The sequence below is a fragment of the Gallinula chloropus genome, assembly GCF_964237585.1.
Source record: "Gallinula chloropus genome assembly, chromosome: 23".
Taxonomy (NCBI): domain Eukaryota; kingdom Metazoa; phylum Chordata; class Aves; order Gruiformes; family Rallidae; genus Gallinula; species Gallinula chloropus.
The window spans coordinates 6,339,965-6,356,026 of NC_140108.1; the positions used below are offsets into that span (position 1 = coordinate 6,339,965).

At 46.5% G+C, this 16,062-nt stretch overlaps 1 protein-coding gene across 1 annotated transcript in view; it reads left to right on the forward strand.

The window, feature by feature from the left end:
* Positions 1–468: 468 nt before the first annotated feature.
* CLSTN1 (calsyntenin 1) overlaps positions 469–16,062 on the forward strand; it is a gene marked incomplete at its 5' end in the record, with an annotated part of 37,998 nt that continues 22,404 nt past the window's right edge. The window contains 4 exon segments of the mRNA XM_084274777.1: positions 469–607; positions 610–681; positions 684–911; positions 10,401–10,523. Coding sequence (XP_084130903.1) covers positions 469–607; positions 610–681; positions 684–911; positions 10,401–10,523 — 562 coding nt within the window.

Consider the following 16,062-nt stretch of genomic DNA (forward strand, 5'->3'; position numbering starts at 1 on the left):
GCTGCTACCCTGGGCCAGGTGGTGGCCTGGCTGTGGTGTCTCGATGAGGTAAAAATCAGCTGCGGAGACCTGTGAGCGTTTAAACAGCTGTGTAGGGGCTTTAACTCTTCCTAAAACGTTGGGTTTTCGCTCGGCAGGTGCTTAAACCAGCCGTCGGGCTGCGCTGGCCCATCAGCCCAGCCTGGTGCTACCGCGACCGCAGCTGCAGCAGCGAGAAAAACCCAACACCACTCTCCCCCAACCCCCGGCAGGACCCATCCCGGCCGCGTCGGAGGTGGAAGAGAGCGGACGAGCGGTCAGCGCGGGAGCGGCCCGGTGCCGCAGTGCCCGGTATCCACCGGCCCCAGACCCACCTCCCCCTCGCCCCCGGGCTCTCGGGGCGGGGCGGGGGCGGCTTTGCGGCCGCCAGGCTGCGGGGAGGCGTTGCCTTCCGCCCGCCGCCCGCGCCTCGCTCCGCCCGCCGCGCAGATGGGCTCTCCCGCATCCCCCGCGCCGTTGGTTCGCTCCCTCCCCCGCCTGGTAACCGGCGCGGGGGGACCGGCCGCGCTCGCCGCCGCCATTTTAGGTGCCGCTGGCGGGGCGCCGCGCTGCCAGGCGGGGGAGGGAGGGAGGGAGGAGGGGAGAAAAGGCGAGCGGAGCGGGGCAGCGCAGCGCTTCTCCTCCCTCCTCTTCCTCCTCCTCCTCCTCCTCCTTCTCGGGGCCGAGCCGAGCCCCGCGCCGGGCGCAGAGCAGAGCCCGGACCAGCGGGGGCGCCACAGCCGCCCCGCCAGCCGGGGCCGCGCTCTGCCCCGCTCCGCTCCGCGCTGCCATGCCGCCGTCCCGCCGCCCGGGCATGCCGTGCTCCCCGCTGGCCTCCGCCTCCTGCCTGCTGCTCGCCGCGCTGCTCAGCGGAGGAGCAGGGGCCGCTCGAGGTAAGCGAAGCCGGGGCAGGCGGGGGAGGCTGCTCGGTACCGGGGTGGGGGGGGGGAAGGGGAAGGCGGCGGGTCTGGTGGCGTGGCTGTCGCCGTGTTTGTCCCCCACCGTTCCCCGGGGCTCCCTGCGGGGGCTGCGGCGATGCCGGCCGGAGCCGCTCACGGCGGGGGACGGTGTCCTTGGCTCTCCGCGTCCTTCGGGAAGGGGGGGGGGGGGGGGAGGGAGCGAGCGCGGAGGAGGGCGGCTCGGCGGTGCGGTCAGGGAAGGGAAGGTGGTGGTGGGGAGGGAGAGGAGGGCGCTGGCCGCCCCTCCCGGGGGTGACCCCGCCGCGGCCGTTGCACCTGCGGCGCCGCGGAGAGGGAAGGGGGGCGGCGGTTGGTTCTCCGCGCTCACCTGCGCCCTCCCCAAACCCGAAGGTCGGTGCCCGCGGCCCTCAGCGGTGAGGCGGCGGGATGCGCGGCCGCCCGCCCGTTACATAACCGCGCCCGGGGGGGCTGGGCCGCGCTGCCCCGGGGGAGGAGGGGGGGGGGGAAGGGAAAGGAGGCGGTGGGGGGGAAGGGAGGCACTTGTTGCGGGGGAGGGGAGGGCGAAATGCAGCGGGGACCCGGTCCCAAAGCTGGGACCCGTGAGAGAGCCCCGCCGGCCAGCGGAACGGGCGGGGGAGCGGCGCGCCCCGGGGAGCCCGGGCGTGGGTGCGGGACTCCCGCTGGGCAGCGAGGGGGAGCGGGGTGGCTTGGCCCAGCCCGCAGCCCGAACGGCGCTTCCGAACGGCGGCCTGGTGGCTATTGATTGATCTTGTGGAGTAAGAGCATACGCATTGCAGGTCTCCTCTGAGCAGATTGCCGTAAGAGGCTTGCAAAGGCTCCCCTTACCTGAAGGTTACCCCGCGCCTGGCGAACGCCATCCCTGCCAGGTCTCACCGGCGGTGCGATGGGATCTGAGACACCCCCACCCCACCCCGCATTCGTTGTGAATGCGGGTTAGAAGCCTGGCTTTAAAACGCCTTGCACACACACCGAAGGGAAGTTGTTGATCTTAGAGAAAAACAACCCGTCTTGCTGCAGTTTCCCCCCGGTAGGATCAGGAAGCCGCTGCTGTAGTAAAGTCATCTGCCGAGCGTTAGGCAGTGGCCACCATTTACCTGTGCAGGGTCTCTTCAGCACAGCCTCTTCACCAGTAGCCTCGTGACCTCTCACACGTACCACGCCGGCACAGGAGCACGATTTCATCCACTAGCTGGGCTTTGCCATCATTTGAAATGATGAATAAAAACCAAGACCAGAGCCCCTCTTCAAGGAAAGCTGGCACGAGCTCGGAAACGAGTGGTGAATTGAGGTGGTGGCATCATGTAGGACAGCTCTGGTTTAGCTGTGGTGGGGTTTGGGGATGCTGTGCTGCTCTCCAGTCTAACCTGGACTGCCGGTCCTGAGCTGTTAAACTTCATCACACGTAACTGAGTTACAGCGTGAGGTCTGGTTTGGCTTCTTGGTACGTGTGGTTGCCTTAGTCCTCACCACGTTTTGGCTACTCCAGACAGGCCTGTGCATAACGTTACATGGAGATGCATTTAAAGACAAGCAAGCTCTGGAGAACACCTGGAAAGCTGCTGGGGCAGCTCGCTTTGCCTGATGTTAGCAGAAACATTTCTTTGGAAGCATTTATGGTGAACTTCTGGTTTGGTGATGTATTGTCAGTTCCTCTTTTTATTCATCCGTGTCATCCATGAGTTCAAAAGTCCTTGTTGTCCAGGTTGCTGTGATGTATTCTAGGTGATGAAAACTGAATTGTGCTTGGCCCAGTGATGTGCAGAAATGGACTGGAAGGGCTGCACCAGAACGGGTGTGACCTTACACAAAAGTTAGGTGTGAGCTAGCTGACCTACCATCTTCCCTGTAGCTATTTTCAGGAGTGCAAGGAGTGGTCTTGGGTTCTGAAGAGCCATATTCCTGTCCAGCTGATGCAAAGCTCCTAATTTAACTGAATTGATCTTGCAGTCAGTCAGGCTGACCCAGCTGCTGGGACTGATGTTGTGGTGGAGGAGCAGTGGTTAGCAGCGCATTCAGGTGATGTTTATCAGCAGAGCTGAATGGGGAAGGGGGATGGAGTGACTTTTTGGATGAGGAGGCAGAGCATCTAATGGCTACTCAGCTACTGACCAGGGAGAGCCACGTACCTCTGTTGCCTTGGGCTCCTTCCGACTTGAGGTTGTTTTGGAAGGGTATTTATTGATGAAAATAATCCTGTCTTGAGGAAGCTTTGCTGATCTCTGATGATTTCAGGAAGCTTTCTGGTACCCTGAGTGTCTTAAATCCAGACCACAAACCATTTTCTCACTACCACCGTCTTACTGCAGATGTCTTTTTGATGCAGGAACAACCTTTATGATAGGGGCTGGTGGTTAGGTTTTTATCTCCTTTTTAGAGGTGAGGAAGTCTAAGCCTACCCTAAAGCATTGTGAGGAGACAACTTGGCTATTTATGGAGGCAGGTTTGCTGGGTTTTTTCCTCTAAGGATTTAGGAAAGTAAGGGACCGCCAAGAAGAGACAGAATTAACCGGTGCTAGACCTTGCTATGGTGCATAATGCTTGGGAAAGCATTATATACAGCCATCTGTTCATGCAAACAATTTTAATCTCTCTTTCTGGATGTATTCTACAAAATCATATACCGTTGTGGAATTTGAAATGGAGGAGAGATGGTCTGGGCAAGCAGAGTTTACTTTGCGTGCTTGGAAAATGATCGTGCCAGTTCTCCCATATTATTAGACTGCAGATTGTGCTGTGTGTGCCAAGTTATCAGGAAGATTTATCAACAGAGACTTTTCTAGACTTGTAAATGTGTCTTTGGTTTGAGGTCTGAACGTTTCTGCAGGATCACTGGTTTCAGATTGTTGCAAATAGGTTGGTTTTTTTAAGGAGGAAAGAAGCATGGCTTGAGGGCTCACATTTCTCATGGAACTTAGAAAGCTTGGAGGAAGTTAAACCCACATCAGACCATAGGACAGCATCATGTGAACATCTCGAGCACATTAAATTCAGGTCTGGTATTCTGGGTAAGACATCATTTTCAGCCATGAAAATCCAAGTATCTGGGTAGCTCGGTGGCTCCTGAAACTTCTGCAGAGGAGAAAAAAACTTCAGCACTCCTCAAGGTTTTCTGAACAAAAGCACCCTTGCCATTTCTCTGAGCCTTATCTCTGTCTGCTTAGCTGTGTTCAGAGAAGTCTCTAAAATGCTGTTGATGGTATTAAAGCTCATACATCTTGGAGCGTCATCATCATTGTCAGAGACAGCAGCCATACCTCAAAACATGGGAGAGTTCAGGGAGTCGGGAGCCTTGGTCTTAAATAAATTCTGTTCTGCACTCTGATGGATTTGATTTGTGCTGATTGACTCCACGCTGGCTTCAGGAGGGACTAAACCTCCTTAGGAGCCTTGAGAAAGGATTATTAGAAACCTCAGTGCCTTTGAAGAACTGTCTCTCTGTCCTTTGTGGGCAGCATTAGGTCTCATCTCACATGCTTTGTATTCAGATGGAAAACAAGTCGCTGCTACTGTTCCCAGTTGGTTTCTCTCTTTTTAACTGGAGTCAACAAGTAGAGCCAGAAGCTCCTGCAATGCCTCCGTGGTGTTGGCTGTGCTTGCAAGTAAGATTCCCTTTTTCAAGGAGTGGGGATTATAAATATGACAGCAGTTAGACAGTGAGTGATTTCCACTCCTGCACTGTAATTAGCAACAGTTAAGAGAGCATTTATTAAATGAATGTTTACAGTTAGAGGCTTATGTTTTCTATTTCACTGATCTGTTTAGTTTAAAACATTTTAAATTTCACTTCAAAAATTAAGGCTTTGTTTCCTTAATCCCATTCAGACTGTTTTGTGGTAGGATGTTTTTGTTTTGCTGGTTTCCCTGCCAGGCTTTTATCCAAATTGAAACGTGGTCAGTGTATCCTCTAAGGTCTCTGGCACTCTGAGCACTTCTTCTGCTGTGGCTGTGGGTAATAAAAATCGTGACTGGTTCCCAGTCAGTCGTTTGTATGGCCCTTAGGTGCAGGTGCACAGCAAAACTTCCTTGTATCTTTGTGCAGTTAAAACAGATCTAGGCAGCTGGTTCAAGTGCAGAGCAGGAAGCTCTGTAAATGGTGATAAATTTTTCCCTAGGTAAAATAAAAACTTAATAAAACCTGGCAAATTCCTCCAGTGTGAATGTGGTGTGGAGAGAATTGGTGTTGGTTGTACAGGCTCAAACTTGTAGGCACCTGGAAATGTATAAACATTATCAGGTGATAGAGGCTGGGGTTGTTCAGCCTGGAGAAGAGAAGGTTCCAGAGAGACTTTATAGCACCTTCCAGTCCCTGAAGGGGCTACAGGGAAGCTGGGGAGGGGCTTTTTAGAAGGGCATGGAGTGATAGGACAAGGGGGAATGGGTTTAAAGTTAGGTTGGCTACTGGGAAGAAATTCTTCACTGTGAGGGTGGTGAGGCCCTGGCACAGGCTGCCCCCTCCCTGGAGGTGTTCAAGGCCGGGGTGGATGGGGCCTTGAGCAGTCTGGGCTGGTGAGAGGTGTCCTTGCCCATGGCAGGGGGGGTTGGAATTGATCTTCAAGGTCCCTTCCAACCCAAACCATTCTGTGATTCCACGTGCTCCCAGTGATGACGACTGAGCTTCAGAAGCACAATTTACAAGTGCTCCTTAATTGTGGCACAGACTCCAAGGTAGAGATTGGAAACTGTGGGGTGAATTTCAACCACCTGATTGTCCTTCAGCTAGGAAACAGAGGTTGATGTGAATGGCTGCATGTGCCCTTACCACATCCCTCTCCTCGTGCAGATTCATCCCCCTGTAATTTCCTATCACCTGCAGTTTTCTTGTCCCAGAAATGGGAATGGTAGTTTGTCTTGGAAACCCCCACTACAGACAAGAACAGCTCCAAGCTATGAAGAGAGACAGCATGCAAGAACTTGTGCTCAGTTTCATCCCATTGTTTGTACCTGGTTGTAAGACCATGACTAAACAAACAAATAATAGATCTTTCCATTGCCACTAACCCTTTTTGAAGTTGTTTATATAGAAAGTTAATAATTTCTAGCATTTTCTAATAGAAAACAGAGGCACAGCTCTGCATTGCAGGTTGGTGAGTCTGGGGCAGGAATAGAGCACGTGTTATGGTCGGGCCATGCTACACCCTTTTTAATTAAACTTTGCTTTTAGGGTGGAGAGGGCATATATTATTGTGTAAATCTTTACTCCTTGGCTGAGCTACATTTTCCTGTGGTTATGTACTACACAGCCTTGTTCTTATCATGATATTGCTTGAAATGTCATCAGAAAAGTACTAAATTATGAATATTCAAGGTAAGACGTGCTTCAGAGCTTTTAGTGTCTGGCTGAAAGGCATCCTTGTATTCTCTTAACATCAAGAGGAAGACAAAAGATGTACAGCAATCAAGATTTCTGTCAGACATTCAGGACAGGAGTGAATGACTTTACTCATTTCATTGAGTGCAGTTCGCTTGGCTCGACAGAGACTATAATTCTCTTTTTATGCAGTGCCTGGGTTTTTCAAGCAGTCTCAAAGGTGGATTTTAGAAATTAATATTTTATGTTTACTGTCACTAGATTGAGCATCTAGCTTTCAGACTCCAGTACTCGTTAGTGAGTTCATTCAGTGTGTTTTACCAGTTAATTCTTAGGAATTTGTTTTGACATAAATCATCTTGCCCTAGCTCTGAAGATGTGTAGCGTGCCTAAACGACACTATATATAGAAGCCATTAGCCAGAAGGAAAAACCCTTTCTGCTGCAGTCCTTGCTGGCTGAGGTGTGTCTGGAGCTTCAGTTACGTAGGTGCCAGATCCCACTGAAGTCAGATGAACTTCTGGCCACTTGTAAGAAGATCATGGAAGTCCTCAGAAAGAATTTTATTACGTTTGCTTAATTCTGGTGGTTTTAAGATGATAGCTTTTGATAAAAGTTTCCCTGCTAGCCCAAACCCCACTGCCCTGCCTGCATACTCATTTACATTCATTCTTTTAGACAGCAGGGGAGTTGCTGCATCACCTTCTGCAGCAGTAGTTGCTCTAGGTGAAGCATCCTTTTGCTGAGGTACCTTTCTTTATCCCTACTACTTCCAGTCCATTCATTTCCATGAGAAACCGAGCATGTGTACCTAGAGTGAATGGTGTTTTAGAGACCAGTGTTCAAGCCACACTCCACACCTGGCACTGATCCCCTTTGCTGCTCATCACCTGTAGATAAACCAGGTGAGATGGGTGGCTTGTGCTCGCCTTGCAGACCTGTGTCCAGCCCTTGCTTGGCAGCAGTAAGGGCTCTATAGCATGAGCTCTATGTTTCTGTGTGGATAAAGAGGTGTGCTTAGCTGCCTTTTTGGCCCCTGAGAAGTATGTGGAAGTCAGCTTGATGTCTTCTGCCAGGGTAGCTTCCCCCAGTTGGCGAGATGAAATGCTGGTTGGGATTTACAGCAGATGCCAGCAGAGGCTCTTACAGATAGTGTGAATATTGTGTTTCAAGGAAACCGGTGTAGTTTATCCCAGCTAAATGGCAAGAGATTAACAGCTGAGGGCACTTTGTTAGTGTCAAGCTTGGAACAGGCCGACTGTTCTGGTTTGAAATGAACAGTCTGGCTTCCAGCAACTTTCTAGATTTGAGTTTTGCCACAATTAAAGAAGAAAAAACGTGAAAGGATGGGTTTCAGTCCAACATACAGTAAGAATACTTCAGGCAGCTGAGGTCAGAGTAATCCTTGGTTCAAGGGAAGCAGTAATGTATCGCTCATAAGCTGTGCCTCCTATTTCAAATGCTAATTTGGGAATTTCTTAGGGTATGTGGCTGTGCTGGAGTCCAGAGATGACCAGCACGGATAATGGGCCCTTCCTGGAGACTCAGCAGCTGGTTTGGTGTTTTAAAATCCACTGATATTTATCTTTCATAAACACAAAGGGCTTTAAGCTTCATGTTTTAAAAATCTGGTGATGCTTTAGCCTTCCTAAACACAAAGGGCTTTAAGCTTTATGATTTTATTGTCTCCAGCACAATAAAAGGACATGACTTTGCTTTTAACCAGGCCTGTTGTTTGAAGCTTCACTAGACTCTGCAGATGCTTCGCGTGCTCCTAACTCTGTTCATATGTGGTTACAGTACTTTGTACCCCACAGCAGTGGGATTTACTGCAGGTTTCTCAATTAGGAGAAGCTTTCTCAGTGCTTGGATTTGACTTTTTATTTTTGTAATTACGTTCAGAAGCGTTAGAGGGGAGTTGGAGGAGAGTTGTAGAGTTTGATGAATGGATGACAGGACTGGAGGTCCAGCTGCCCCAGGCACACTCACAGAGACAACTGTGTCCCCCTATGTGTTCCTGACAGCCATGGCTCTTTTAGCAACACACTTTTCTTTACACCATCTTCCATCTTTAGCAGCTCCCAGTGCCTTCCTTCTGAGAGTTAGTCTTTGAGCATGGCAAAGTTTGTTTTGAAACACCGAATCCCTGGGAGGATGCTGCAGCCCTGTGCTTGTCTACGGCGACGTGGTTGCCATTTAGCTGGCTGTTTGGTATGCTGGATGCTGAAAGCATGCCCATGCCAGTGTGTTGAGGCAATAAAGATAGCCTTGCTGAATTGAGTGAAACCACACGGTGGTAATTAAACACTGTTTGCATTAAAATAGCTTGTGGTGAGTTCTCTCTTGCTGCATTATTATGTATGAAGAGACTGCATCCTGTCTAGCAGTTTGTTGCTACTAACCAGTAAAAGATTGCAGATGAAAGCATATTGGGAGACTCTTGTGGTTTCCTATAGGAGTTCTCTATCTCTAGCTTTAATTATTTGTTCAAGTGTCCTTTTATCACCAGCTGGGGTTTTTTTTATTCCGCTGGGTAAGCATATGACAGACGTGAATCCATCTTAGTTTGTTGGAGAGGCAGGATTCAGAAGCCTAGGTTAGCCTTACATCTCTGCCTCTCTTGACAATCTGCTCACATAGTTCTTTAGAAGGGTGAAATAACAGGACTCAGCTGTGTAGTGGAGTTCTGGCTGTAGCATGTAATTTGCTGTGATTGCACAGGCATTTATTTCAGAAGTTGTACATACTTGATCTCAGGAAGACCAAAATCTGGGTGATGCCACTTACTCAATACTGTTTGGTGTGTTTGTTGATATCTCCAGCAAAGCATTTCTTATCTTTTGCTATCCACCATTTGCTGAAAATGACTTGGTTTTGTAGGTAAGGAACAGTTTGAAAGCCCTCTAGATGAAGGTCTAAGCAGCTAGCTACATCCAGCCTTCCAGAATTAGATCTGTGAAAACAGTATGAATTTAAGAAGCGAGTGTATGTGGTAGCCTAGGAGGTTTTTTTAAAGTAAAGATAGACATAGCCCAAACAACTGAGGTGAAACAGATGCTTATGAGATGTAGATCCTAAGCACAAAGGGAGCTAGACCAAGAAGAAAGCTATATTTATCTGTCAAGAAGAATTAATTGTTAGCACCACATACAGGGGTTTTGTGGACAACGAGCTGTGTTTATCTTTGGAGAGCCATAGCATAAAGGTAAATATTTAATCATCAAGATGCTCTCACATTGGGTTATCACATGGTAGATGATAACCTGGAAGATAGCATAAGATTCTCTCACATCTTTCGTGATGCACTAGAAAAACCTCTTTTTTCAAGCTGACAAGGAAAGATAAGGCATTTCTTTGCAGCAAAGGAAGCAACAGTTGGAGTTGATGATCTTAAGGGCCTTTTCCAACCCAAACTGATTCTGTGATTCTGAGAAGACTGGTCATTTTAGGCACACTCAGATGGTTGGTTTACAGATGCTTCTGTGTGTAGCTGAAGAATGCTTTTATGGGTGATACAGTGGAGTTTTCCAGTCTCTCAAAGTAACTGCTGAAAAAGCAATATAAAAAGTAGTCAGTATTTCTCTTTGATTTCAAGGCATTCTGTTAGTTGACCTAAAAGGCCTGAGATTTTGGGCTTCTCATCCAGTAGTGCCTGACTTTCTGTCTGCAGTTAGGCAGGTGCTGGATTCCAGACTACACAGTACAAGTCCTTGAACCCAGGAGGACCTGGGACACTTGTGTTGTGTCTCTGTGGCTGAGGTGTGGGGCTGCAAAGCTGGTGTCTTGCCTTTTTCCATGGCCTTTCCTCTCTCCCCCCTTCCCTGCATTTTGCGGTTGCCCAGCAGAACTCCTGGACTCTGATACAACTGATACCAAAAGTTCTGGGTCTAGATCTTACACTGGGACAGAAGTGTCTGTCCCTCCCTGTTTGTTTCCTTAGGCCCTTGATTAGGAATTAGTTAAGTTTAACCACTTTTTGTCTTGGATTTTTTGATTTAGTAAAATGCTGGCTGAGGTTTGGAAAAACAAAAGAGGAAAACACTGAAATTTGTATTATAAAGCTGTTTGATTTTTTTAAAGAAGTTATCAATGATGTTTCAAAAATTTTGACTTTGAATTCTGTTTTCCTTTCAGTTAACAAACATAAGCCATGGATTGAAACCACCTATCATGGGATCGTGACAGAGAACGACAACACGGTTCTCTTGGACCCCCCGTTAATAGCTCTGGACAAAGATGCACCTCTGCGTTTTGCAGGTAAAGAATTTGTCTGCATTTCTTCTGTAGGAAGTGGAAATGCTTTCTTGATGATAAACACTGTGTCTTACTCAGTGTGTTTTCTCCACCAGCAGCATAATGTTTCAAAGCTTTTAGATCCCAGGAAATGTGTGCACGTGGACCGGAGTTTTATTTCGCATTTACAGCCATAAATACACATCTGTATCCAAACACCCTGAGCAGAGAGTACTTTATATTACAGATATTCCATGCTGCTTTCAATTTCATCTGCATATGTTACATTTTCTGTTTTATTGGGGTTTTTCAGTTGGTTTTGTTTGGTTGGTTTGCATAACTCCTAACCTTTTCCTCAGCCCTCTGGATTCCACATTTCACAGCATTCAGTCTGGGAGTTCTGAAATAATCATTTTCTTACTGTTCTGAAGAGAGTTCTTTTGATTTTTTGGTGGTTTTGCTTTGTGTCTTAATAGGTTGAAAAGAATAATAAGATTGCATTTCTTCCCTGCAGTGTTTGGAGTGCTAATTTCTGTAGAAATCTAGAATTTCTGTGATAAACTCTAGCAGATTGGGGTGTTTTGGAAAATGGATGGCTGCCTTCACCAGAAGGAAAGGCTGCTTCTCCTCTAGTAAAGAGCACAGAGAATGATACACAAGCCATTTGTAAAACTTTACTCTCCTTCAACATAGGACAGTTGTCTTACAGTTCTTTTAACATAGGAAAGTACTTACAATCTTCCATAGGAGGTGTTTTTTTTCCTGGAAACTCCTGTTAAAGAACACTGTATTTGTTAATTACATGCAGTATTATGGAAAGTACTTTCTTGGTTTGACAAAATACTAGAAAACTCTGAAAAATGCCATTGGGCATTTAAATTAGTTGTACTGGATAGCAGAAGCTTAAATTAGCTATTTACAGATGCTTACCTGATTAAGTAAAATGTTAGAGTTAAGGATGAGGATGTGACATGAGCCGTTTTTGGGAACACTGCTTAGCCTGGCTTTGGGGAGGAAGTGGTAGAAAAAGAGAGTAATTACATTAGCAGCTCCTTGAAATGTTCAGCGTGCTAACTGTGCTACAGGATTGTGGCAACTGGGTCACAAGTTCTTAAAAGTGGTACTTCAAATAGCAGTTTTGTTGCATTATCATGTAATTATCTCCAGAGCTGCCTTAGAAATCCAGGAATTGCAAGAGATGATGATAAAGCTCTGAAATTCAGACTTTGTCCTGCATTGGATACACATGGCATAGGCTCTTAAGTGATCTTAGCTGGAAACAAAACTCTTGCCTATGAACAAAAAACCTTTTCATTTCCAAATGAAGAAGCTTTTGTTGGGATACACACAGCCTGTTAAGTAAAAAGAGATATGGGAAGGCTGGTTTGTGTGCTGGGTGATGAGGAGAATGTGGCTCATCTCTCACAGTTCTTAAGTCGTTTAAATGTAGGTGCTGGTAGTTTGACAGCATTGGACAGATTCTGAACGTGGCTACTTTATACCTCTTGGTGGACAGTAAAATTTTCTGGAGTGCTGGATAACATAAAGCTTTAAGAAAGTACTGGCAGGATATCTTGAAATATATTGTCAAATCTGCAGAGGAAACTCCCAATGTCAAAACATCTCTTCAAATGAGACTGTTTTTCCATTGTCTTGATTTAAACTGTGTGAACCTGCTTGAAGATAATGAACAATTTTACCAACTGGAAGGTTGGTTTTAATAAACATGTGTATAAACCTGATGTGTTTTGCTTTCAAAGCCAAGCAGTTCTTTAGCTGTGGCAGCAGAACAGTGGATTTAAAACAGTCATCTTAAATTCTGTGCATAGCATGCTGATGTCATAGGGAAATTTACCTCAGCGTGACTCTGTTGGGTTTGGATTGTGTCAGTTCTGAATGGCTGTGCTGTGGGAATCCATGGAAGGATTTGCCCACCATGAGGTGGAACAATACTTGGCTCTGTCTCCAGGACACTGAATGTGGGAGATGTGTTGAATCAGCGTTACCAGTTGTAGTTGGTGGTGCTGTGGTCGTGTCCTCGAAGGGAGAATAGCGTGGTCATTGTCCAGCAGCATCTCTGGGGGTGTTTAAGTGTGAGAAGCTTGTTAGATCAGTGACATGTTTTCACAGCAAAACAAAGCGTTTTCAGGATTAAATGCCTGTTTCAGCCCTAGCTGGGATATTCCTACTTGGAAATCAATTCTATTCGTGCTTCAGAAGGTTGGGTGCTTTAATTAGCTGTGCCCCCTGGCTGAGCTTGGAAGCTTCTGAACTGTGGACAGGTTTAAAATATTTTGAATTTTTAATGATGGGAGGGTTGAAACTAGATGGTCTTTGAGGTCCCTTCCAACCCAGTCTGGGATTCTATAAATAGAACTTTTTGCTCTATTTCAATTTTCAGCATGTAAAAGCATCCTGAAACTAGTTCTTTTTTGGATATGAACTGTGGGGCAAGTAATATTTTATTGCTTTGATCACTCCCATGCAGTGTGTAGGATCCTAAAATTTGGGTGTGCAACAATAGGTAGGGTTATACAGATGTAAAACCATACAAATCACCCTAGAAAGAAACATCTGAAATGACACACCCTTGAAAACAGTTTGAGTGTAGTCATGACAGGTTGTCTCATCAGGCTGCCCGACATGCAGAGACCCCACGGAGTCAGATGTCTGTACCTGATTGTATCAGATCTGCCTGGTAAGACAGTGACCATTCTCCTTCCTCAGTGAAACTGAGTCATCTTGGAGTTTGATCCCAAATGGTTTTGCTGAGAAAAAATAAAGGACAGCTACTTTTTCTATTGTACATTAATTTGTGTCTGAATTCGATGGCTGAAGCTCTCAGTGTGGATTTCCCCTTTGCTGTGCAGAAAGGAACTGAATTTTATGGCATTTGAAACAAGCAAAGTTTCCTTGGTGGAAGGAAACCCTTGGGGTTTTGATGTGCCTGCAATAGAGCTTTAATCCCTCTTCCCCACCCCTGGAGAAAACCACTGCTCAGCCACAATACTTTTATTTTCCCCTTCCTAATCTGGGAGGCAAGAAATATTTCCGTGGGGGTTAGGAATTCCTTGACTTAGACCATGAATATTCATAGAGCTTTAAAAATGATCCTGCAGAATCTCTCATTCTTTTTTTTTAAACAAAGCAAACCCAGCCTAAAACCCAGACAAAAACCCACTGAACCTTCCTGTCAGCCTCCCCCCAGAGCTCTGTGGGGTTCACACCTTGGGCTGGGCGAGTATTGATGCTGTGATTATCTCCTGTCCACGGTGAGCCGGTGGGTAAGGCTGTAGCAATGTATCTTGAGAGGAGTGGGCTTGTGGCCCATCCAAACTCATTATTGCCTTGAGGTGTCTCTGCTCAACCCCCAGGCCTGATTTTATTAGGGCAAGCTGAGCCATGTCAAGGCAATAATGAGCCTGGATGGGCCACAAGCCCACTCCTCTCAAGATACACTGCTACACAGAGCAGTGCTCAGCGGCGCGATGGGCACGAAGCGACGCGGCGCGGAGGTGAATGACACTGTGTAATCAGAGGGGTAACGATTTCCATCCTGTCACATCCAGTGAGCCCATCAGTGAGCACACAACAAACAACATCGCGTGGCCAGTTGGCAAACTGATGAGGAAATTGAGCTGCAGTAATAGTTCAGGCATCTTTGCATCAAATTTAAAGCATGCACAAAGTGATGTCATGCCTATAAATACTTACTGGAGTTATCCCTAGTTGTGAAGTCTAAAATTGGCTCACTTTCACTTTTTCTCAGTTTTCTATGGTACTAACAGATACTTGTTTAGGAGGTGCTGTGCATCTGTGGAAATGGGAGGCTTTCCTGAAGTATGTCTATAAGTATTTTACATCATTAAATATAACAGTACAGAAAGAGATAAAAAAAATCAATGAAATCTTAATAATCTACCAGATTTTCACTGTCATCTGATGGTGCTGCACTAGAAAGGAGAAATAGAGAATGCCTTTAGGATGCAGGATTACTGTAAGTTTTCTGGCTAACACAAGTTCAACAAACCTGAACTGTCAGTAAAATGAAATGGTTTTTCATCTGTAATTACAGCTGAGTGAAACACTGTGAAGTTCTAGTTATGGTTTATGTAGCTGAACACGTTCCAAGATACCCATTGGAAACTGATTTACAGATTGATCAGATTAGAGTTAGAAATTTATTTCAGCAATAATCTTAATTTCAGGGTGAAACAAGGAAAAGCATTAAGCACGTATGACAGAGTGTGAAACCACTGGGAGCGTGCTGTGGGACTGAGCTTACTTAATGGCAGGGTAAAAAATGGACTGCCAAAAATCCTGCAGTCATTGGAAGAGCCATACCAATACTGTACAGAGATCTGCATCTCATAACTGAGATGGAAATGGGTATCATCCTTGTATGGGAATATTCATCTGTGAAGTGTTTTATTTGTCTGGAAACAGTTCTGTAGCAATCTGCAATGCATTTCAGAGAAAGGAGGGGGAACTTTAATTCTTAAGGTATTTTGTACTTTAGAGAATTGCTCCTTTTTGCTGCTTTTCCTTCTGAAGACACTCGCTGAAGGGAGTTTAATAAGCCTGTTAGGTTGGGAGCTCTGCACTTGCTCGTTCAGAGCACTAATCTCCTAAGAAATGCCATTGTTTTTGTGCATTATAACTTTCTCAGTCACAAGAACCCCATCTGTGTAGTAACCAAAGGCCCCTTCATTCACCTTGTTGGTGTGAAGTGGAGGATAGGATTGTATTGGGTCAGTTACTTGAGAAACACCTGGCAGGAATCAGCTGTAGCACACCTTGACCAGAAGCTTTACCACTTCACAAAGGACCTGGAGACACACAGATATTTACCAGAGAGTTTATTTATATCTTAACACTCAGGAGCCAAAAACATAATGCCTGAACTTCCTAGCAGCCAGACCCCGGTGTCGGTGCCAGAGGTAAAGGTCACTTGAGATGATAAAGAACCAGCCAGCTTTTAAACAGCCTCCCCTTCTGCCAAGTGGGTAATTGCTGCCTTAATAAATACACATTTCTTCCTCTTCTCTCCACTGCCCAGCTTCCTTTGGAGTTAATGTTCCCTTCTGCAACACCTTTTTGTTCCCATAAGCTTAGTGTTTCACACAGGATGCTTGGCTCTGGAGGTGGAATCACTGGAGGGAGCCAGGGAGGGTGGGTATCCTGGAGTAAGGGATGTGGAATATTTATTAGAAGCTTGGAGTTGGGATGTCACTTCTGGTTGATCAGTGGTGTCAGCCACAAGTGTAAGCAGCACAGCATTTTCTTGAATGATTCCTGTTGCCAAAACACATTAAAATCCCGGATTTTATTTATATCCTGTGTAAGAATTGACTGAAATAGTTTTATGTGGGTTCCACAAGAGGGAGAAGACTTGGAGTAAAATAGAGAGCTGGTGATAAGTCTGGGGATAACCTGCAGTGAACGTCAGGGAAAACTTCATGAGAGCTATTTCAGAAACTGCCTTTTAAATAAAGGGCTACAGATCATCATGTGTTATAGGGTATTTTCCCATAAAGGTATTTCTGCTTCAGTATTACACTCT